The 24,232-nt window shown below is 35.5% G+C and overlaps 5 protein-coding genes across 7 annotated transcripts; 1 reads left to right on the forward strand and 4 right to left on the reverse strand.

Annotated features, from left to right (window-relative positions):
- Window positions 1–1,051: 1,051 nt before the first annotated feature.
- On the reverse strand, window positions 1,052–2,368 carry LOC130941224 (uncharacterized). The gene has a single exon (XM_057869641.1). The coding sequence runs from the start codon at window positions 2,366–2,368 to the stop codon at window positions 1,052–1,054; it is 1,317 nt and encodes a 438-aa protein (XP_057725624.1).
- Window positions 2,369–2,674: 306 nt separating this feature from the next.
- LOC130939211 (uncharacterized) lies at window positions 2,675–3,706 on the reverse strand. The gene is made up of 2 exons (XM_057867333.1): window positions 3,094–3,706; window positions 2,675–2,862 (listed from the first exon to the last, which is right to left on the reverse strand). The coding sequence occupies exons 1-2, from the start codon at window positions 3,704–3,706 to the stop codon at window positions 2,675–2,677; spliced, it is 801 nt and encodes a 266-aa protein (XP_057723316.1).
- Window positions 3,707–8,860: 5,154 nt separating this feature from the next.
- On the forward strand, window positions 8,861–11,392 carry LOC130940576 (DNA-directed RNA polymerases II, IV and V subunit 6A-like). The gene is made up of 6 exons (XM_057868761.1): window positions 8,861–9,019; window positions 9,319–9,352; window positions 9,493–9,665; window positions 9,934–9,985; window positions 10,890–10,957; window positions 11,066–11,392. The coding sequence occupies exons 1-6, from the start codon at window positions 8,985–8,987 to the stop codon at window positions 11,136–11,138; spliced, it is 435 nt and encodes a 144-aa protein (XP_057724744.1). The 5' UTR covers window positions 8,861–8,984; the 3' UTR covers window positions 11,139–11,392.
- Window positions 11,393–12,109: 717 nt separating this feature from the next.
- Window positions 12,110–17,178, reverse strand: LOC130940190 (probable disease resistance protein At4g27220). 2 transcript variants are annotated; one of them, XM_057868261.1, is made up of 4 exons: window positions 17,115–17,178; window positions 16,645–16,785; window positions 13,118–16,255; window positions 12,110–12,956 (listed from the first exon to the last, which is right to left on the reverse strand). In XM_057868261.1, exons 3-4 carry the CDS (start codon window positions 16,238–16,240, stop codon window positions 12,342–12,344), a joined length of 3,738 nt encoding a protein of 1,245 aa, XP_057724244.1. In that variant the 5' UTR covers window positions 16,241–16,255; window positions 16,645–16,785; window positions 17,115–17,178; the 3' UTR covers window positions 12,110–12,341. The 2 variants fall into 2 exon arrangements, with proteins under 2 accessions (XP_057724244.1, XP_057724243.1); XM_057868260.1 differs by lacking the exon at window positions 17,115–17,178 and having other exon boundaries at window positions 16,645–16,822.
- A 646-nt stretch (window positions 17,179–17,824) lies between these two features.
- On the reverse strand, window positions 17,825–19,702 carry LOC130941534 (UPF0481 protein At3g47200-like). 2 transcript variants are annotated; one of them, XM_057870082.1, is made up of 2 exons: window positions 19,612–19,702; window positions 17,825–19,187 (listed from the first exon to the last, which is right to left on the reverse strand). In XM_057870082.1, exon 2 carries the CDS (start codon window positions 19,185–19,187, stop codon window positions 17,925–17,927), a length of 1,263 nt encoding a protein of 420 aa, XP_057726065.1. In that variant the 5' UTR covers window positions 19,612–19,702; the 3' UTR covers window positions 17,825–17,924. The 2 variants fall into 2 exon arrangements, with proteins under 2 accessions (XP_057726065.1, XP_057726066.1); XM_057870083.1 differs by lacking the exon at window positions 19,612–19,702 and adding an exon at window positions 19,450–19,535.
- Between the last annotated feature and the right edge of the window lie 4,530 nt (window positions 19,703–24,232).

Genomic DNA, 24,232 nt, shown 5'->3' on the forward strand with positions numbered 1-24,232 from the left:
GACTTTGAACGCCGGTTTGGGCCATCAAATCTTGGGCAAAGTATGGACTATCATATATTGCTGGAAAGCCCAGGATGTCTACTTTCCAACGCCGTTGAGAGCGCGCCAATTGGGCTTCTGTAGCTCCAGAAAATCCATTTCGAGTGCAGGGAGGTCAGAATCCAACAGCATCTGCAGTCCTTTTCAGTCTCTGAATCAGATTTTTGCTCAGGTCCCTCAATTTTAGCCAGAAAATACCTGAAATCACAGAAAAACACACAAACTCATAGTAAAGTTCAGAAAAGTGAATTTTAGCTAAAAACTAATAAAAATATACTAAGAACTCAACTAAAACTACCAAAAACATACTAAAAATAATGCCAAAAAGCGTACAAATTATCCGCTCATCACTGGCTGATCCACGTAGGGCATCCGTAGATATGGGATATGGTTTGCAGGGTCGTACTTCCGACCACATGTCAGAGAGTGCGTCATGTGATAGTGGTTTTACTCAGCGTCAGCGGGGATATGCAGTTGTTGACACGTTCATCCCCGGTCCATCTGCTCCAGCTGAGGCAGGCGGGTCGGCCGCTCCGACAGAGGCAGGCGGGTCGGCCGCTTCGACAGATGCAGGAGGGTCAGTCGCTCCTACAGAGGCAGGCGGTTCGGGAGCTCTGGGGGTGGATGACTCAGTTCGAGGTCACCCATATGACCTACGGACGGAGCGAAATCCACCTGATAGGTATACTCCATCGCGGTTAGGGACGGGCATTATGCGTAAGGGACTGCACTGGTTCGTTGGAAAGAAGTGAGCTTTGGTCGTTAAGTTAATGTAAATCGTGTTTAATGTTTGTTTAATTAACTTATGTAATCAGTTAATGTTTGTTTTGTTAACATATGTAAGTCGTGTTTAATGTTTGTTTTGTTAACTTATGTAATCAGTTAATGACACTGTTAAGTGACGATTTTTATATCAATGGATAGACTTGAATTGAAAAATACAAACACGTCTAATTTCAAAATCATCGACTAACAAAATACAAATAAAAAATACAACCATGACAATATTAAACTACGAAGCAGCACCACTCGGTCCAGCACGCTGAGGACACCTACTCCGACTATGACCCTGAGCACCACAAAGACGGCATATCCGAGGACCACGCATGTCGTGTGAGTCCATTTCATTCAAGTATCGGGTCAGTTTGGGCCTGCCTTTAGACGTTCGCCTCTGCGCGGGATTAGCGACCAATGTAGGTCCCTCATAAGGGGGCCATGTATCGGGATCACCTAATGGTGTGAACTCAAACTTATATACTCTACGAACCTCTGTCATCTTGTACACATCATGCACATACAACTGCCAATCGAGACGCTGGTTAGCACAGCAAGCAATAACATGGCGACATGGTATTCGTTCAACCTGAAAGTGCCCACAATCACACGTCCGTCGCGCAAGATCAACAACTAGCACCTTTCCAGTAGTCATTTCGCGCACCTCAAACACCTCATTTCGTCTATCAAAACGGTGCACAACTATATTTCCAGCCTGTTGCATACTTGCTTCTATCCGCTGTTGCGCAAATGCGGAGTACGTATATCCAGCACGCTTGCGTTCGTGAGTCTCGGCACTCTTCCGCGTAAAAAGTTTATTTAACCTATAATATGTTGCTCGGACCAGCGCCAACACAGGTAGATTACGGGCACCCTTCAAGACTAAGTTAATGCACTCGACAAGGTTCGTTGTCATATGGCCCCATCGATGTCCCTCGTCGAATGCCAATACCCAATGTCTGAGTCCAATGGCATCGCACCACCTGGCATATGCCTCGCCTCGCTCTTCCAACCTCTTGTAGTTGATATTGTACTCCTCCACCGTTCTTGAATACCCTATGTTGACAACAAGCTTTTGTAAGTGAGGAACTTTGAATGACCTTAAGAAGTTACTGCCAATGTATCTTATACAAAACATCCACCATGCTCTTGGAGGTTGCCAGTCGCCACCGGAACGATTTACTGCTGCCCGTATTGACTCATGTCGGTCTGAGATCATACCCACACCATCTTTTCTAACAACATACATTCGCAGATTCCTGAGAAAGAAGTGCCACGCATCAGCTGTCTCCCCTTCCACCAAGGCAAAGGCGATAGGCACAATGTTCTGGTTCCCATCTTGTGCAACAACGACTAGAAGTGTACCTTTGTATTTTCCGTATAGGTGTGTGCCGTCAACCTGAACCAGGGGCTTGTAATGCCTGAATGCCCTAATGCATGGATTGAAACTCCAAAATACACGATGAAGTATTTTTACACCTTGCGCCTCCTCATTCCCATTGTACAGTGGTCGTGTTTCTATTTGGACAACTGAACCAGGCATCTTCTGCACCATGACCGATAGCCACCATGGCAAGGCTTGGTAAGAATCCTCCCAACCGCCGAAAACGTTGGCTATGGACTTCTGCTTTGCCAACCAAGCCTTTCGGTAACTAATGGTATAGTTGAACCTTGACTAGACTTCTGCAATTATAGATTTCACCTTGATGGACGGGTCCGTCTCGACCAATGGCCTTATAGCATCAGCAACTGTATCTGAGTCCAACTTGGAATGATCTTGTGAAATTGTTCCGATCGTGCACGTGTGGCTACCGTTGTATCTTTGTATCTCCCAACAACCTTTTTTCCGTATCAAGCTAGCTCAGATAAGCCAGTCACATCCGCGCCCGTACATCTTGCATTTTGCATAGAACGTCTGTGGCTCAGACTCATACACCTCATAGTCAACTCCTTTAGCAATAGTGAAACTTCTAATTGCTGCGACGACCGACTTTCTAGAACTGTATTCCATTCCAATCCGGAACTCCCCGTCCTCACCATCGGCAACGCCTATGTCAACAAAATTAAAAAATAGTAAAAAAAATTCAACTTAAAATTTTCAGTGGTTCGGTTAGATCGGTTTACCGAGATTGACCAGTTTTCATCGGTTCATTTCCGATTTCACCAGTTTTCCGATCGAACCGGCCGGTTCAGTCCGGTCCGGTCCGGTTAAGACAACACTGTTTATTATTCAATCGAACGTATAAACTAACAAAAACTTATTATTTAGTCACCACGTACCTATGTTTGTATATTCCGGAAACTCGGGGGCATGCATGGCCTCGAGATCCAACTCACGCATAAAAGGTGGAACGTCCATCGGTTGACTGCTCGACGGACCCACCACTACATTCTCTGCTGCTACCTCAACTCCCACATTACCATCCTCATCTTCGTCGCCGGCCTCATAAGTGGCTTCGAAGTCATCTTCGCTGTCACTATTCATTCCTTGGTACACTGCAGCTCTATCATCATGTATATCTATATCATTCTGAACCGCCACTGCCTCTACAGTTTCAAAATCAACATATACCTCAATTTGTGGGTGTCGCATCTGAGTCTGCTGGTGAATTTGAAACATCTTCTGCATACTCGCTTCATCAGTGATCGGCATGACATCAAACTGTATTAGACCACCAAAAACAACAACCGGATTTCTGTACAGAATTCTGCTCACTCTCATTAACGTACCATTCTCCATGCTTTGACAGAGGCCGTTCTGCAGCTCCATTAATGTCATCGTACATGGAACCACAAACGAAAACGGATTCTGGGACACAAACCTCACTCCCTCATGAGTATTACGTATTATCTCACCGTTGCGATACACCACCATATTTGCAGTTCCCTCCATTATTACACCAACAACAGCCTCAAAGAATCCTCACAACACACTCAAATCTCACTCACTATGGAAAACACTCTCGAGCTCTTCCTTATATAGAGCAGTGCACTTAACACGCCCCCCACGTGCTGCCTGTCTCAACCAATCACGCTTTGACACGTGTCAGAACGCCCCTGCGTGCTGACTCATCACGCCCCCCACGTGCTGCACCAGCTAGCCAATCACTCGTCGCCACGTCACCACGCCCCCCACGTGCTGACTCACCACGCCCCTGCCATGTCAGCACGCCCCCTGCGTGCTGACTCAGCACGCCCTTGCGTGCTGCCACGTGCTGCACCTCCTGGCCAACGACAATTTGCCACGTCAGCACGCCCCCTGCGTGCTGACTCAGCACGCCCCCTGCGTGCTGCTTACGTGGCTCAACCACAGCCTGCCACCTAGCCTCCACGCCCCCTACGTGTTGAAGGCACCACGCCCCCTGCGTGTTACCCCTTCATCTGACATATCCATCTATTTGTAATACACACAGTAAGTCCATTTTCACCCAATACACCAAAATATTTCCCATATTTAAATTAATGAGCCATAATATTACTCTGTTAATATTTATTTTTATTGTTATTGTTTATTCTTCCTTAATCAATTATATATCATATCATTATAATTAATGATTCTTGTGTGATATCTCTTAATTTTGATATTACAAAATTTGCATAAGATTATATTTATTTATATCACATCCTCATTGTTTTTTTATGTATGTATATTATATTTTTTTAAAAATATCTTTAAATAAAGAAACAGAATCAAATACTTAAAAACTAAATATAACATTTGTTTTAAAGCATATAAAGTTTTTCTATATATACCTATTATACTATAATAGTTATTCAATATATTTTTATTATTTGTTTTATTATTTTATTTTACTTATTTTTTTATTTAAGAGTAAAGTATTATTTTGTCCCCAACGTTTGGGGTAAATTCTATTTGTGTCCCTAACGTTTAAATCGTCTTATTTGTATCCCTAACGTTTATAAAAGTGATTTAATGTTATTCTGTCGTCAATTTATTACACATCATGAACGCTTTAGTTTGAGTTTTAAAAATCTCTTCATGAAGTTAGAATACAAATGTTTGGGATAGAATCGATGATCCACTCTGAAAAATAGCTCATCAAAAGTTGAAACTAATTCCTACAACATTTACATAATTCACTTTTCTAGGAACATAATTGAATCTAAACACAAATAGTGGGCATAATATTAAAATCGAACACATTCAAGTTAGACCTAATTGAGAATGAATACATCTAAGTGAGAATAATTGAAAAATATAATCTGATTTGTTAGTATAATTGATAGTAGGATAACATTGAATCACTTTTATAAACGTTAGGGATACAAATAGGACGATTTAAACGTTAGGGACATACAAATAGAACTTACTCCAAACGTGAGGGACAAAAATGATACTTTACTCTTTATTTAAATATTGAATAGTGTTCATCATGTCTGATCAAGAAAAGAAATACGAATGTGATTAATGTGATAAAAAGTTTTCAACTTCAAAAAATTTGCGCGGCCATAAAAGCAAGTCTCACAATCCAGTTACTTATAATCCAAGTAATTATATTATATGCAACAAATACTTCGACATTCTATCGTTGCTACAAGTTCATATGAAGGAAGAACACGGTTATTATACATTCTTGTGAATGTTAAGGTATTTGAAATAAGTCCATGAGTTATGTTAGTTAAAGTTTAGAATGAGAATCAATAATTATTGTATTTTATTTATTACTTTATTAAGAATTTTCTTAAAAAATTTAATTTAGAAATTGTTATCCTATTAATTAGGATTTTAGGGTTATAGTTTATTTTATATGGGTCCTTATTACGTATGTACATATCTTTTTTTTATTTGTTAAATTTGTACAATTATATTTTATTAATAAAAAAATTAGAGATTAAATTCTAGTCTTTGTAAGTGTTTTTTTATTTTTATTAATATATGGTCAATATGAATTTTTACGGGTAATATCTTTGATTTTTTGAAGTGAAATTTTATTTATTGTGATATAGCAATTCTTGTTAATTATTTTTATTAAAAATCCAAAATATTAATTAAAACTTTAAACATTTACCAAGTGTAAGGCTTGTGTATTGATGCATACTATTAAATAATTAACCTTGTATGTAATATATATTTATAAAAATGTTAAGTATATATAAAAAAATTAACCAGTAACTATGATATATTGGCATATATATATATATATTTATTTTGTTTTACATAGTTAATATATATTTTATACAAATGGTTAATTTTGTATAAAATATATATTACCATATTCATGGAAGTCGTTAATTATTGTCTCTCCCACAACCCTTTTATTCACTTAGCTTGTTGAATCTTTTCCTGCCAAAGCTTCAAGAATGATACATGGTGGTAAAATATATATATAGATTATGGAAACACAGCTAAGGAGACAATAAATTAGTATGATATGTATAAAATGAAGCATACCGTATGTTCATATTCTCATATGTTGTAAAGAATAGCTTATTATATATTTCCATATTCCTTGTTGATATATATTGTATGACCTTCGCAAAACTTACCAATAACAAGTCATGCAAATAATTAATTATATTTCGATAATTAATGAAAAATAGGGAGCAGGTATATGTATCCCCCATCCAAAAGATTATATAAAGGATATAGCCACACTTTGTATTCTATATCATGCTTTCCATGTGATTATTATATTGATAGAAAATTTAATGAGATAGATACCAATTTGATACTTCAAAGATTTTGGTGTTGATAAAATGATATTTGATTTTTGTTATTGATAAAATAATTTTTGAATGATTTTAAAATTTGAAAAGTGTGTCCTCAAACTCGTCAGAACACACCTCTCATGAAAAAGACGCTGAGATGGCCATCGAATTTTTCTAATATAACATATCTCTTTAGATAATTACTAAATTGTCTTTTATAATTAATTTAAAAATTAAAAATTCCCAATTTTTTGCCCTAAATTTTACTAAGCTGGAAAATATGCATTGACCTCTTTTTTTATTACCGTCCGCCACCTCCCTCCCCTCTTACGGTCACCCGCCACCTTCCTCTCTCTCATTGCCAAGCTCATCCGTCTTACTGTTTTTCTTTCTCGCTTTTAAAGTTGGCGTAATAACTGTTTATGTATAAAATAAAATTCGAATTTTCGATACCTACTTAAACAAACGAATGAGTTAATCACTAAACCAACTTAATTACTTAAATTTTAGTTTAATAGATCATTATTTTTAAAAAATTTACCACAACAATAACAACCATCCCCACGTTAAATTAAATAATGAAAGAGTAAAATCAAATTTTTTAAATGTATTCGTTTAATAAATTTTTAAATATTTAGTTTAAAAATGAATCATTTTAAAATATAATAATACAGATTAAATATTTATATAAAATTATTTTACATAGTAAAAGTTAGATACAATATATATATATATATATATATATATATATATATATATAAGCATTATATTATTTTCATCATGTTTACATAAATAACTAACTAATAGTGTATTACTGTATCAATAAAAATAATTAGTGTTCATTCATTATTTAAAGATCATCTAAAAAATTTGATTGGATAATCATTTATAATTTTTTATTACATCAAAATTAAAATTTTTATGGTCACATTTTGTCCAATAAAAAAAGGAAAAAAAGATAGATAAATACTGACTTTTTAAAATTTTTACAATTACATTTTTGATAAAATTTAAATACAAAAAAGTCTCTGACTTTAACAAACGGAAGACACTTTAATCCTTCCGTCTATTTGTCTCTCATACACTAAACGAAATTGGCTGACGTGGATGAAACGGTGTCCAGGTGTCCGTTACGGTGCCACACTGGAAAAGGAATAAAGTTCGAAGGACAAATAAGTCATTGACTTTATTTTGCAAATAAAGTTCGAAGGACAAATAGATCATTGAGAATTTAGTTCATTATGCTTTTATATGTATCATATATTACTATCTAATTCAATAATCAAATGTGTCACATGACACTCTTATTAAAATTGAGAGAAAATATTTTTTTTTTAAAAATTAATAAACTCCCTTCCTAAATTCTCTCATCTACCTTTTTCCATTTTTCTATTTCTCTCTACTATTTTTACTCTATATATAATTTATATTTTATATTAGTAATTTGACAAATCAAAATACGTCATCCGATATTTTTTTACAATTCACATATTTTAAATATGAAAGTATACACGTTACATCATTTTAAATTTTAGATAGCGAATGTTAAAATTAATTATTAATAAAAAATTAGACTTTTTCATATAAAAAATAATAACTAAAAATCTTATTATTTAAATTTTTATCTACATATATCTTGGTCTTCTTAGCAAGAGACTTTTGTCAACTTACGACTTTTTTGTAAAAGAAGTTTGATTTTATAAATCTTTTGTGCCATGCATAATTTATACTGTCACAAAGTGAACTATAATTTTTAAAAAAAAAATTCCCGTAATGTTATTACGGATAAAATACTAGTTCTAATAAATACACAAATGTACTAATGTTAACTTCATACATGAATGATGCACAAGTGAACTAATGCTAACTTGATGCATAAATGAACTAATGCTAACTAATGCCACTGGTATGATGAAAAATGAATTAATGTAATTTAACAAAATCTAATATAATACACAAATGCACTATTTAATACAGATAATCTAAATTGCAGAATACAACAAATTAACTAGATTTCAAAATACAAGCATAATTTTATAAACTAAATTCTCATAATAGAAGTATAATAGAAGCATAATGAACTAAATTCTCAAGAACCTATTTGTCCTTCGAACTTTATTCCCCTTCCAGCGTGGCACCATAACGGACATCTAGACACCGTTTCACCTACGTCAGCCAGTTTCGTTTGGTGTATGAGCGGCAAATAGACAGAATCATTAAATTGTCCTCTGTCAGAGACCTCTTTTTGTATTTAAATTTTGTCAGAAATATATTTGTCAAAAATTTAAAAAGTCTTGGACCTATCTATCTTTTTCGCCAACATATTCGGTTATTCACTTTGATTATAAAAAAAAAAAAGAAAAGGCCAAATATTTCATAAATATGAATATTTTTTATTTCGTGAATATAAATATTTGGCGCGTGAGAGAGGGGTTTTAGTTCACGCAGCGCAAGCTTCAAGCAGGGATTTTGGCTCTCTCTCTCTTCTCTGCAAATTCACCATGGCCGACGAAGACTACGATGACATCGATATGGGGTTAATCTCTCTATATCTCTCCTTGTTATATGCATAAATCAGAGTTTGTGGAGATTAAAATTTAAAATCTCGTCTGTGTTTCTTCGATGGATTCGTTTTATTCATTATTAGGGTTTTTTTAATTTTTTATTTTGAGGTTCGGATTTGGTCACTGTTACAAAATTACCTATTAGCTACTGCGTTTCCTGCTTTTACAATTTCAATGCTTAGTTAGAGCTCTCTATTCTGCTTCTTCAATTTGTTTATTGCTAACTTGTTATCGAGAGATTTCTCATATACAAAGAATGTTGATGATGCAGATATGAAGATGAACCCCCAGAGCCTGAGATTGAGGTATAGAAATTTTTGGCCTTTTGCTATGTTTTTATCCCCCTTTTTATTTATTTATTTTGTACAAGTATATATGGTTATGGAACATGGGATTGAACGATTCAATGAAATTTATTGGTGGATTCTTTGATTTTGATGGGCAGGAGGGGGCAGAGGAGGATGTTGATAACAACAAAAATGAGGACATAACTGGAGAGCCTCTTGAGGTCGATGACAAGGAAGATGAACAACCGGTGGAGCGGCCTCGAAAGACTTCGAAGTACATGACCAAGTACGAGCGTGCCCGGATTCTGGGTACCCGTGCTCTCCAAATCAGGTTGCATTCTAACTCCCTGATGTTTAGGGTCTGTGTAGCTTTAGAAAGAATTTGTTGTGTTCAATATTTACCACAAGAATGCCATCTCATGGTTGATTGTTTCGTTTATCTTGCAATCAGTAAGCAGATTTGGGGATAAAAAAATGAGATGGTAGTTTTGCAGTTAGAATTGAAAATAGAAGATGAAAAAGAATTAACCTTAGGGTTAAGGTTTTGCTTATTATTTTTTTCTTTGTGATGACATAAAATGCTCCTTCTTAAATGGCAGTATGAATGCTCCTGTTATGGTGGAACTGGAGGGGGAAACTGATCCACTTGAGGTAATGCACTTCCTTCTATGTTTTTTTTTACTTGATATTTGCTTCTTTCTTGTAATGTTACAATATTTGAGTACATTGTGACTTGTGAGTGTTTTCATTGCTAAATTTGTTATGCCAGATGACAAATATTAAATCTCCAAATATGTGTTAGTGTGGTCATATCCCCTAACATTTCATTAAGAATCTTCACGTCATTGACCACCTTAATGCTTTTTTGTCAATTCCGATATCCTTGAAATGCATATTATAGTATTTAGGTTCTTGCCCTGTAGTTTGCTATACAGTTGTACAAATAAGCTGCTAATACACAGATGCATAGATTGTTTATATAGTAGCTCAAATTTCACCATACATTAGTTTATCTTGATCTATCACGTCCCATGTGTTTCTCTTGTTTTTATGTTTGGCATGTAAACAAGTTTTACTGTCATTGCATGCCTTCTCCTAGCCTTTCCCTTGAAATATAAGTTCTCAGCTTTAGATATTACACCATAAACTGTAGTTTTTAATTCAGTTTGATGATGACATGGTTATTTTAATATAGAAATGTAGAACTATGGATTTTATTTTGATCTGCAATGTGTAGAATTTTATAAGTTATTTGGAGCAGGTTTGTTTGCATTGAATATGCCATGCTGCACATTCTCTTTGTTCCTATGTTATCCTTATTTGTTAACGTGCTGCCAACAGCTTTGATATTTCCTGTAGTTCTGAGCATTCTTTCATAGGTCTAGTTCCAACTATTTTCGTTATATTAATTATTCAAGATACATATTTTGTTTGAGCTCCTCTGTGGTTTCTTCCTTTTACTTACTCAGTTGTTTGATTGCACTAGCTTTGCAATTTTTTGAAATTTTACCTAGATCATATTTCTAATATCTTGTTTGTTCTCTTAATGTATTAGATTGCTATGAAAGAGCTTCGAGAGCGGAAGATACCCTTTACCATCCGTCGCTACTTACCCGATGGAAGGTAACTACATAATGCATTTCACAAGTTTTGGGACCTGATTTTTCTTGTTTACGTCTTCTTTCTTTATGTCATGCTCACTGTTACCATTTTTTGACTAAAATTTTCCAGCTTTGAGGATTGGGGGGTTGATGAACTGATTGTGGAAGACTCGTGGAAGAGGCAAGTTGGCGGTGGTAATTGATGCTTTAAACTGACAGATGAGATATAATTAGTGAGGGAGGTTCATATCAGGCCTGGATTTTGCATAAACTTTGGGTTATAATGCTGTATGAATTGTTTGTGCATGAGACTTATAGTTACGCTTGTCTATATTTCTTTAGTTTCTTCAATAGTATGTTTTAAGAATTGTCAAATCCCCTTCTTGGAAACAATATGGGATAAATGGAACATTGGATCCAAAGTCCAAACCTAATTCTGTTTTCTACTTTTCTCTAATCTTGTGTCTTGTGATGATATCTTTGGAGAGTTTTCAGGAAAATATAGATATCATCATATTTAATTGATATTATTGTTATTTATGCCTTTCTGTTATAAAAAAATATACGTTCAGTTGCTCATCAAAAGATAGGTGTATTACATATGTAATTGAATTTTTAAAAAATAACAAAAGTAAAAATAGAACAATAGTCGATTATCTAATCCATGTATAATCAAACTACACGGGCTATATTAAACAAGATAATAAACTGATGAAAAATAAACAATTCCACAAACTGAAGCATAATATAATATAAATAAAAAACAATATTTCATAATTATCTAAATTTGTTTTATTTAAATATTTAATTTGATATTTCTACATTAGCAAATAATTTGATTTAACAATCTATCTATTATTTGTAAAATCTTAAGAACTTAAAAAAAACATCTATGGATACCGTACATAGCAATTAAACTCTATTAATAAACCATTTAATATGCTACATTACAACTGGCAATGCCATTGTTTCATATCATGGGAGAAGCAGAAGATTGATCTCTCTACCTTTGTTTTGCTACGAAAAGCTAAATTTTAAGTTGGTACTTGTTAACAATAGTATTGACTCTTGACTTTCTATATCAGCCAAGAAACTTTTTCAAATTATATGAACCATTGTACATATATACACACGAAGGAAAGATGCTGTAAATTGGATTCACATGCATGTCCATATGAGTCACTTCCTGACAAATATTTCCTTTATATTTTTTATTCTTCTCTTATTTTCACATGTCTCGAGTTAAATATTAAAATAAATATTTTGATGATATTAAAACAATGATTCATCATCAACTCTAATGAGATTACATTGCAATCAAACTCAAATAACAATGAAACATTGTTTACATTGATGAAGGAATATTTATATCTCTCTACCTTTGTTCTATTCTGAAGAGCTAAAACTTAAGTTGCTTCAGAAATTGAAGTAAAATTTGGGCACTGATCTACCATGATCTTCACTGCTTTCATTGGCTGTAATAGTTCAAATCCTATGCAAATGTCCACCAGACATGGTAGTTTGTTCAGTTTCATTTCTCTGAGATTTGGAAACACAATCTTGTCACTACTATCCCTGAAAACTTGTACAAGTTCAGCAGCATCTGAAATGTGCAGATAACTTAGTTGAGGAGGCATTCCAAGCACAGAAACAGAGAAAATGCTTTTTAATTTGTTGCAATTCTTGACAGTCAAGTTTCTCAACTTTGGGAAACACACTACTTTAGTATTGGATAAATCATGATGAAGTTCTTCATTCTCTGAAACAATCTCTTCCAGTTCATTGCAGCCTTGTATAACAAGCGATGTCAACTCGGGTAGGCTTCTCAGAATCACAGCTGAGAAGATCGATTTCAATTTCGCGCAGCCGTCCACCTTTAAATATTGAAGATGTTGAAGACTCAAAATCTGTCTGTTAGTAGGATCAGACCATATGAAACTCAATTCAGAGAAGCCTCGAAATTCGACTTGCTCTAATTCTGAGGCCAAATGTTTTCCCTGATCCTCCTCAAGGGAAACTCCCTGCATTATTGGTGTTATATAAGACATCTTAATTTAGTATTTGTAACTAATTGTTTCTTTCTTTTCAAAAAGGTCTTACCAAATTTGTGATCAAGTATGTATACTGTACCAAAAGTTTTCAGGAAAGAATAGCGAATTTATCATCAAGGGCTGGAATGTACCTTATGCAGATGCTGCTGTCTCATTGTTGACCTAACCATAACATTGACACAAGATGTGCTCAATTTTGGACAGTTAACACATCTTAGCTCCCTCAAACATGGCCACCAAGGCTGACTGTTTCCCCTGCATATCTGAATGAGATTCGCGAGGTTCTGGAGTTTGAGTGATTTCAAATTGGGTAGCTTGGTTTGGATCTCATTTTGATATTCATTGCCAAAGATATATTTCAGCTCTGAAGCCTTAAAAATATCTATCTCTTGCAATTTCTCAAGGCCAACACAAAAGCTTGGGAGCACAAATTCTAACTTTGGACAATAATGAATGCAGAGTTTCTTCAAATTTGGGAGCATTGATTGTGAGTTGTTAAGAGCTTGAGATATGTCCTCATTACCATTATCTTCTTCATTTGAAATTATGCACCTTAGATCCTTGCAATCTGCTATAGATAGCTCTTCTAATTGTTCTAGACTTTTGGCAGCAGACATAGAGAATAGTGCAACCGCTGCGCAGCTGATGGCAACAGTAGGATGATAAAGTCCTCTGCCATCAATTTTAAGGATTTTAAGACTGTGCAATTCGCAGTTTGCAGGGAAAACGTTGTGCAACTGCTCACACTTCCTTATGTAGAGTTCTTCTAATTTCTCAAAGAAGCCAAGAGCATGGATAGGTGAACCATGGCAAAGTTCTTTCAAGTTTTCCATTTCCTCCAGCTCTAACTTGACTAAACCTGGCATCAAGGCATCTAACTGAAAATAACTGCCAGAAGAAGATGTATCTATGATGCATTCTATCTCCGAACAAGAGCGAAGCCTGAGCTTAGTCAAATCATTCATGCTTCCCGCTGCTTTAACCAACTCTGGAGCAACATTTTTACATCCTCCACGAAGGCGGTTCAAGTAAATATCCTCTGCTCTTTGCAGAAGATTCATCTTAGATGCACCAAATTTGGATATATCAAACTCTTTCAAGCTTAGAGATCTCACACTAGAATTCTCATTGATGCCATGGCCATAAGTTTGTAATGGTCCAAGCTCTAATATATACCTCTGTAGATTCGAAGATATAACATCATCAAGAAAAGTTTGACAAGGAAACATGCATTTATCATCCTTGTGGAAGGAAGGTCCAGAAACATATAACTCTTCAAGCTGTTCACAATTTCCTATTGCTTCAGAATTATAGTTTTCTAGAACTGCACAACCTTGCAAATCCAGCAACTTCAATTGATTCAATCTCTCAATTTCCTTCGGAATTTGTTTGAAGCGACAAGCTCTCAAATCAAGAACCTCAAGCTTTGTAAGGTTAAATATGAAAGATATATCATCTAAATCCCATCCTCTCAAGCATAAAGTTTGCAGGTTAGTCAAGGATTGAGTTGAATGTGGCAATGATAATAAAGTCCTAAAACCTTCACTGATAATTGCCATAACCTTGATCTCTTTAAGGCCTTCAAAAGATGCACTTGCTATATCCAAGGACATTCTAGAACTCAGCAATAGAAACTCAAGCTTTGGAGCAGTGACTTGAGCAGCAATCCGGTTCGTTTTCTTGTTCCATGATGATACTGCAAAATAATCATTGATGTCTCCATTTTCAACCAAGGTGTTTAGATCTTTAACAAGATTTACCAGAATCTTTTTGTTCTCTGATCTAGATGCTATCCACAAAGCAGTGTCGCGAACCATATCATGCATCTTCACATGATCTGCTCTATTCACATTAGAAAAGTGTTCTTTGTTTTTGTCAGAGTGCATCAGCAGACAAGAGTTTATAAGTTTGTTAATACTAGCTCTCAACTGATTCCTTGCTGTGTCAATTGATTCAACTTCGCCACATATGCCTAATCCCACTCCATATCTGATCAAATCTTCAACAAAGATCTCATGATCTTCTGGAAACATACTACACATCAAGAACATTAGCTTATCTCTTTTGGTTCTCAAATGATTGTAACTTAATTCAATGCAGGAGAAGGCATCTCTCACTCCATCTTCAACATCCATTGGCTTTGACTGTTTCAGACAGTATAATGCTGCCTTCCAGACCTCAATAGGCTTCTTTTTCAAGGAAGATCCCACTGCTTCGATTGCGATTGGTAACCCTTTACATTCCACAGCAACATTTGAGGCCACCTTTAATAGCTCAGATGGCGAATTGTCACCTATTCCTGAATACTCTTTGAAAAACATCCAAGCTTCCTCTTCTGACAAGAGATGTAAAGGAATCTCTCTTTGACAGTTCATCAAGGTGCAAACTCCACGCAGACGCGTAGTCAAAAGCACCTTGCAGCTGCTTTGGTTACCCTCTTCACAAGGAATTCCAATATCTTCAAGCTTAAGCTTAGCCCAAACATCATCCAAGATCACAAGAATTCTCTCTTTACTTTGCAGCCCCAAAGATATTCTTATTGCTCTTGATGCTTTATTTTCTTCAGAAAATTTCAGCCCCATCAATTCAGCAATTTCCTTCTGAATCTCTTTGATATCCAGAGTTTCTGACACAGTGGCAAGCACAACTCGGTCGAAAAGATTCATAGTCTTGGCCTTGTTACCAACTGCTTTCACCAGTATTGTCTTACCAGAACCCCCCATTCCATAGAGTCCAATCAAATTGACACTATCATCTTGCAACGCCTCCAAAATTTGATCCGAAGCTTTTTGTGTGGACTTGAAGTAAACAATGTTTCCAGGATATAAATACTCACTGCCTGGAATTGGAGCAGGGAAGGAAATAGTATCAAATTGACCATTTTTGTTCAGATTTATTAGAGACTCTATTTTCTGTTGCATTTTCTTGCACAGATTATATCTCTTCCCAATAGAACATTGTCCCTTGAAACAACTTCCATTAGTCTCTACTTCTGTTTCCAGATTCTCCACCTCTTCTACAAGCTTTTCGGCTTCATTGATCCACTTCAGAACAGAATCTTTGACTTGTTCTGTTTTATCAGTTGCTTCAACTCTTTTCTGCACACTACCTAGAGTTGAAATCAGCTTCTGCTTTTCTTTTTCAAGATTCTTAATGAATCTTCCAGCACGAAACAGATACTGTCCTTGACGTATCGCTAAATCCACCGCATATTCTGAGATCTTGGCAGCTATGGAGATGAAAATTTCAGCCATTTAAACAAAGGTAACCTGCCAAGAAAACCACATGTCAATAGCATCAAAGCAAAGAAGATTCTGTTATGAAAACCAGAAGGCAAAAAGTGGAAAAAATCTCACAAGAAAATATTTATTGTTTATATGGTATTATGAAAGCTATTTCCACCAACGATTTCCTCATCTTTAAAATTTATCAAATTCCATCTTAATCAAACTCTTAAATACCAACTTCATCACCATAGATCTTACTTTTCCATTACTATTGAGATGGTAACTATGTGGAATTAAAAAAAAAACAAAATAAAATGCTAAGACAGTAGAGTTCACAGCATAATCATTGCTTCAACAAAAAACATAAACAAATATTAGACATGAAGAATATAGAGCTTAGTAAGAAAGAGACATGTGGAATTTAAACTCACGGTAATTAAGATTCTGCAGGACTCAAAGTGTGATGATTCCTCAACAATTCTGGCCACCAGAAAGTGAAAGATAGTGTGGATGGATTTGCTTAGTGATTAAACCAAAACCATGCATACTGGGTGGAGATTAGGCACTGGAAACTGGAAAGTAAACTAATCAATCAGTAGGCGCTTTTGGTTCATAAAAGTAAAATGAAAAGCAAAAGACTCTTTCAATTATTGAAGAGGAAGCATCCTTTGTAATAAAATAATAATTAATAGAATGACTTGACTTCATGAGTTGACCGAAGTCAACAAAGTTTACAAAATTTAGTTAGTAATGACTATAATATAGCAATAACTTCGCTCATGCAACAATACTAAAATAGATTTTATTTTATTTTCTCATCACCATTTCATTTATAAAACTTATCTTCTGCAATTGATATTTTCTCTTTGGAACACACACATGGATTATTTTTGGAACAAACCTGTGTCATTTAAATTAATATGTGGAATGCTGAAGTCACTGCAGGTTCAAATTCTTTAAATTTCATGCCATTTGTCTTTTTTTTTTATAGATATTTTAAAAGAGAAGTATAATATTGTACTTATAGCAACTTGAATGAAAGCCAAAAAGGCCAAAGTAAAGCTTGAAAAGTTAACATTTTATTTCACTGTTTGTTTAGAACTTAGGATCTAAGGCTTACTAGTAATGATAGTACAGAACAGAGTGTTTGAATGGCAGTGAAAATAAGTATTATGATTGCAGCAATGGAAGCTGCTGTGTTCCATTGAAGAGGAAGCAAAAGACTCTTTCAATCATTGAAGAGGAAGCATCCTTTGTAATAATCAATCGATTGACTTGACTTCATGAGTTGACCCAAGTTACCAAACTTTACAAAATTTAGTAATGAACATAGCAAACGCTTATCTCATCCAACAATACTAAAATATATTTTATTTTATTTTCTCATCACCATTTCATTTGTAAAACTTATCTTCTCCAATTGATTTTTTCTTTTTGAAACACACATATGTGGAATGTTGAAGTTACTTCTTCAGGCTCAAATTCTTTAAAATTTTGAAGAGTTTAATTTAAAATTTCATGTTTTTTTTTTCTTTTTTTTTTTTGATAGATATTTTAAAAGAGAAGTATATTGTTGTACTTGTAGCAACTTGAATGAAAGCCATACAAGCCAAAGTAAACATTTTATTTTACTATCTATTTAGAATTTAGGATACAAGGTTTACTACTAATAATAGTACAGAACTAATCACCATGATATTTCTCTTATTAATTAAACTTGGAGAATAGAACATACTGTCTGAATAAGAAGAATAAGAAGGAGCAATGCAATTCCAGCAATGAAAGTCACTGTCTTCCCTGGAGTGGTGAAATAATCGCGTCTCAGAGTTGCCATTTTAGTGTGCCAAGGATGCTTGTAGTAAGCATTCAAACCATGACAAATTTGGAGATAATTAGCATTATAATTTTCCATTAGAATATTTTTCCCAACATCACTGAATATCTTATTCACCGAAGTGTCATTACCAATTATGGTACTCTCAATTATTCCAGCATTAATGAGGACATCCACATCCTTGTTTGAGTTGACAAGTTGAGCAAGGAAGTTAACGTAGTCAGTGAGGTAGTGATGTCGAGGATAGTGACACTGTTCCAAAGCTACAATGTTCCTCAACCTAACTTCAGTCATATCATGCACTAAAATGTGTGGAATTTTAAGAACACCATGTTCAAATTCCAAGTCAAGTATGCAGCCATTATTTGATTTATTTACTTGGAACTTCACTCCTGCTTTGAATAACTCAGATGCACCGTGACCAAGGACTAACTGTCCACGCTTCCTTGGAGTTGTTGTATGAAATGGTGTCAAGTACAAGTATCTAAGCAGATCAGTGAAATGTGCTATACTGCTAGCCTCCAGTGTTAACACTCCTTGTTTTTCGACCTTTGAAAACATTCCAACAGCAAGCCTCAAAAATGGAGGGAATTTAGCACCATTATTTAAGCGAGAAGCAAAAGCTAGATTGTATAGCATCTCAAAAACAAAGAAAGGAACCTGATTCTCAAGTAATAACAGATCAGATTTTACCCGAACCCACATCCACGGTTTTGAGAAGATAGCATCATTTCTGATCCACTCATCTCCGAGGATAAGTTCAATTACGAAACAACAGTCTATAAATATCACCTTCACCAATTTATCCACTGTGAGATTGATCTTCTCAGAGTAACATGCACGGATGTGTGGTTCCAACTGTTGCACGCAACTCACCAAGTCGCTTAAACTTGCCTCCGATCTTTGAATGAAGTGTTGGCAGTAAACCTGTTTGTGGGATTCCATGGTTACCAGCCTGGAATTCCCGTGATGAAGAGGACCGATTGAAACAAGCCCTGGGGTGTATGCATCTTCGTTTGACCGGCGGATTTGATGGGGCACCTTGTAGATGCAGCAGCTTTTGGTTGAAAACAAAGGTTGTGCCTTCTTCAGCATTGCTTCCAGCTCTTTAGCTACATGATTCTCCATATATCTATTCATCTGCATGAGAATCATCAGAAAGAAAGTAAGGTTAGAAATGGTAATACTTGATGAAAGCTATGCATGAACCTTTTATCTTTCACTTATTCAAGTTCAATTTCTATGTTCAAAAAGAAAAACTAAAAAAGAAGGTATAATCTGTATTTTCAGAGAACGTAACACATACACACGAGGTTTTTTCTAATTTCTTGAACTGTAAACATTCCACTGTCACTCGAATTATTAACTCCGTATTAATATAATCAAATTCTTAAATACCAACCTCATCATAGTAGATCTTACTTTTCACTAATATGAAAGATTAAAAAAAAATATTGCTAAGAGAGTAGATTTCATAGCACAATCATTGTTGCAATAATAAATAAATATTAGACATGAAGAATATAGGGCTAAGTAAGAATGAGATATGTGGAATTTAACTCACAGTAAGATGTTGCAGCCTCAAAATGTGATGATCCCTCGATAATAATTTCTAGCTACTACCAGGAAGTGAAAGATAGTGTGGTTGAAATTGCTTAGTGCTTAAACCAAAACCTTGCATATTAAAAAAGGAAAGTAAAAGTAAGATCAAAAGCAACAGGCCCTTCCAATTATTGAAGAGGAAGCATCCTATGTAATATTCAATATGACTATGCTAGGTGTATACTAAAATCAGCCATCAAAATTAGTCACTAGTATAAAATTTATGTTTAAATACAAATATATATTAAAAATAAATCAAACCACATATATATTTATATACAAATATATTAGTGACTGATGTTAGTGACTAATTTTAATATACAAATAACATTTTTGTATTCAATAAGAATAACTTGACTTCATGAGTTGACCCGAGTCAATAAAGGTTACAAATTTTCTTTAGAATGAATACAATATAGCAAAAACTTGTCTCTTGCAACAACACTAAAATACATCTTGTTATAGTTTGAGATAATGATTATCTTGGACTTATAACAGTTATTAGAATTTCTATTTTAGAAATGTGAGGCTTGATTCTTTTATCTTATATTCAAATTAATACTTATAATTTTTTTTACTAAAAAATTGTAAGTATTAATTAAATTTTTATCTTAGAGGGAGAAAGGGTTTTTCTTTTTTCTTTCTTTTTTTGGGGGTTGCAATATGTGTTCTATGTATTCTATGTATCATTGTAATCTGAATGTGAGAACCCACCTCTCCTATTATCTTTTTGGCTAAAGAATAAAATTTAATTATAATGATCAGTACATTTTGTAATTTGTAGTCATAAATTAGTTATTATTAGTATTTTTAATGGTGTGAAATTATATTTAATAGTGTGGGATTACACATTTTTATCTTAATAATTAAATGTTGGCTAAATTTTAATGAAAGTGATTAAACTTTTTCTATAACGATTATAAAAAGTAGGAAAAAGCTCTGCATACAAGCGCTTGTATGCTTTACAAGTTCATTAAACAATAAAATCAAAATACGCGCTGCTCCACGTACGTTGATTACACGCGCTATATAACATCCCGCGTATATCTAACTACCAAATTTAAAATATTTGTTTCCTTCTTCGTTTTCGTTATTTTGAGATTTGGTTGTTCTTCTTCTCGCGCGTCTTCCCTCCTTCTTCTCCATCGTTCTTTTCATCTTCTTTTCTCACTGGTATGTTCTTCGTTTACGTTACCTTTTTCTCTCTCTGTAACTCGAGTTTCGTTTTCTATTTTGATTTGTTGTTTTCTGAAATCAAAGTTTGAACTCGTTTTGAAGATAATGGATCATTCAACCTCAGATTTTCAGCTGAATCCAGGCGAAGTGGATTATGAATTTGAATCTAACGAAGTTCCTGAGGTTTGATTTACATAGGATTAGTATGAATTTTCTTTCAGTAATTTGTATAGCATTGTGTAGTTGAAAAATTGCTTAACATTGACTGTGAAACTAAGACGTTAACATGAATCTGTCGATTCAATGTATTAGTTGTGATTAATTACCTGGAATTTATAGCAGACGCTCGGGTGTAGATCAATTCTTCATTGGGTGTATTTTAGCTATAAGTGTGGGTGTATCTACACTTTACTGGTTTTTTGTTATTTTAATTGAGTTATTTTTGTTCAGGTGTATTATATCAGACATGATTGGGTGTGTTTTTAGTTTTTGACATGGTGTATTCTATAGCCTGTGTATTTACAGTTTATGGCTTTAAAGGTCATTCTGTAGTTGAGTTGTTGCGGTTCGGGTGTATCATATTAGACATTCTTGGGTGTATTTGAATCATATTTATGGGTGTATTCACAGTTCTGACACGGTGTATTGTGCAGCCTCTCTCAGTTGTTGATGACGAGCTTGTTCCGAAGGTCGGAATGACCTTTAGCACCCTTGAAGATGCTGAAAAATTTTACAGAAACTATGCCAAGGCTGCAGGTTTCTCTACAAGAGTTCGGTGCACAAATAGGAAGGGAAACGAGATTAAGAATCAACTGATTACATGTAGCAGAGAGGAAAAATGGAAATCTAAAATATCTCCGACCGAGAAGACCAATCCGACAGCTGGTCTAAACTGTCCTGCAAGAATTTATATACACACATTGAAGGATGTCGGTGCTTGGATCATATCAAAGGTTGTGCTCGATCATTCACACCCCTGCTGTCCAAGCAAAGCAGAGATGCTCAAACAGCACAGGGAACTAAGCATGTCCATTCGTCGTACGATAGAGAATAACGAGGAGGCCGGTATCAGACCAAGCAAAACCTACCAATCATTTGTTGCGGCTGCCGGGGGTCACCGCGAGTTAAATTTTATCGAAAATGACGTGAGGAATTACATTACCAGGGAAGTGCGGAATGTTTCCGAACAAGAAGATGCAAAGGAATTCGGAAAATATTTCTTAAGAATGAAAGAGAAGAATCCGAATTTCTTTTTTGAGCTCGAACTCGAGGAGGATCAATCGATTAAGCTGGCTTTTTGGGCCGATGCAAGAAGCAGAGCCGCGTTTGAGTATTTCGGAGACGTCATTTCATTCGACACCACCTACAATACAAACAGGTAACAAACTGTCGCTGTTTATGATGCTAAATTAATTTATTTTTACGAATCCGCAGCAGAGGTGAATATTGGCTGTTTCATTGGGTGTAAGCGAAGCATTTGTTAGGGTGGACCTAATGATTTTGCATTCTGGACCATGGTAATTTGTTTCAGGTATAATTTGGTATGTGGTTCTTTTGTCGGGGTGAATCACCACGGTCAGTCAACACTTCTCGGATGCTGTTTGATGAAGAACGAAGAAATTGAATCATTCAAATGGTTATTTCAATGCTGGCTTCGTTGCATGGGAGGAAACGCTCCGAAAGGGTTTCTCACCGATCAGTGCGCATCAATGAAAAGGGCTTTAGAGGCCTGTATGCCAACAACAGTTCACCGCTGGTGTATTTGGCACATCATGAAGAAGATTCCAAGCAAATTAAATGGGTACAAGGGACATGCCGATATCGAACAAGAAATGAGCCATGTTGTTTGGAACTCTCATAGCAAAGACTCATTCGATAGGAATTGGAACGATTTTCTGCTGAATTTTGGTCTTGCGGACAACAAGTGGCTTTCAGGTAATGTCTTTTTTAAAATCTGCAGCAGAGGTGTAAATTGTATGTTTCCTCGGGTGTATTTACAGTCTGTGTTTGGGTGTATTATGCAGATCTGTACGAAGACCGTCACATATGGGTTCCTATCTATCTCGATCACCACTTCTGGGCAGGGATGAGAAGCACACAAAGGAGCGAGAGCATGCATTCATTTTTTAACAAGTACATCACCCGGAACAGCTCGCTTATTCAGTTCGTCAAACAATACGATAATTGCCTCGGAAGCAGGGAGCAAGCAGAGAGAGAATCAGACGCTGCAGATTTTCATACGGTCATACCGTGTGCAACCAAATCCTCCATTGAAGCTCAGTTTCAAGATGCGTACACTCATGCAAAGTTTAGGGAAGTCCAAGCGCAATTCAGAGGAAAGACGAATTGCATCACCAGATTAAAGAATTCCGCTCTAGGCTATTCAGTATACGAAGTCAGAGAACAAGTTTCCAGCTCAATATTCAACAAGTTCGCGGTTACCTACGACTCAGTCGCAGCCGAGGTAAAATGCCAATGCTTATTATTCGAGTCGAGAGGGATACTGTGCCGTCACGCACTAAGCGTTTTAAGCTTCGAACAAGTAAGCCAAGTGTCCCCTAGATACATACTGGAACGATGGAGCAAGAAGGTAAAGAGGCGACACACACACATCAAGAGCAGCCACGACGAGCCACTAATGGAGCCAAGAAGCAAGAGGTTCAACCAATTGGTTTTTTGTTCGCAAAATATTTGCAAATTTGCCTCCGAATCGGAGGAGCTGACTGCAATTCTGCACCGTGCGTACGATAACGTCATGGCCGAGATAGAATCATTAAAAGCCAAAAGGAAGGGGACATCTTCTTTATCCCACGAAGACGCCAACTTGGAATCCGTTAACGAGCTTCAAAGCCCGCCAAGGATTCGAACAAGAGGACGTCCAAAAAACAGGCTAGGTTCAAAGCTGGGGAAACAGATTGCAAATGCCACAAAGAAGAAGAAGACGAAAGTTTTAAGTGAGGTAAAAGTAATGTTCTTTAAATTTGTGGCGATTGAATTTATTTTTCTCGTTAATAGTTTAGCTAATGTGTGAGTGTTATATTCAGATAAACCTGTTTGATGCTGCATCAGCGGTGCATTCAAATTCCAGCCAATATCAAGGACACGTTATGAATTATCAGTTCAGGGTACCAGCAGCAGGGGATAACTCTTTGGGTGTATAAATTTAGAGAATATGGGTGTAAAACCACTGTTCTTTTCGGGTGTTTTTCTTCATATTTTAGTACATGTAATTCATACATTTTGAATACATCACAGACAGTTTGGGTGTATCTTTTATGCAATCTTGGGTGTATTATCAGACTTGCGTTGGGTGTAACAGTTTATAATTTGCATTTATAAATGCCTTGATTTTTTGCTTCATATTTTACCACCTGTAATACAGCTTTTGAATACAGCACAGACAGTTT

The sequence above is a fragment of the Arachis stenosperma genome, chromosome 7, assembly GCF_014773155.1.
Source record: "Arachis stenosperma cultivar V10309 chromosome 7, arast.V10309.gnm1.PFL2, whole genome shotgun sequence".
Lineage (NCBI taxonomy): Eukaryota > Viridiplantae > Streptophyta > Magnoliopsida > Fabales > Fabaceae > Arachis > Arachis stenosperma.

Coding starts and splice junctions, on each gene's coding strand:
- LOC130941224 (XM_057869641.1), bottom strand. CDS start 2,368: ATGGTGCAGAAGATGCCTGGTTCAGTTGTCCAAATAGAAACACGACCA.
- LOC130940190 (XM_057868261.1), bottom strand. CDS start 16,240: ATGGCTGAAATTTTCATCTCCATAGCTGCCAAGATCTCAGAATATGCG. Junction 12,957..13,117: donor GACAGCAGCATCTGCATAAG/GTACATTCCAGC, acceptor CCAATAATGCAG/GGAGTTTCCCTTGAGGAGGA.
- LOC130939211 (XM_057867333.1), bottom strand. CDS start 3,706: ATGGAGGGAACTGCAAATATGGTGGTGTATCGCAACGGTGAGATAATA. Junction 2,863..3,093: donor TCCGGAATATACAAACATAG/GTACGTGGTGAC, acceptor TTGTTGACATAG/GCGTTGCCGATGGTGAGGAC.
- LOC130940576 (XM_057868761.1), top strand. CDS start 8,985: ATGGCCGACGAAGACTACGATGACATCGATATGGG. Junction 9,020..9,318: donor TACGATGACATCGATATGGG/GTTAATCTCTCT, acceptor TTGATGATGCAG/ATATGAAGATGAACCCCCAG. Junction 9,986..10,889: donor GGGAAACTGATCCACTTGAG/GTAATGCACTTC, acceptor TTAATGTATTAG/ATTGCTATGAAAGAGCTTCG.
- LOC130941534 (XM_057870082.1), bottom strand. CDS start 19,187: ATGAATAGATATATGGAGAATCATGTAGCTAAAGAGCTGGAAGCAATG.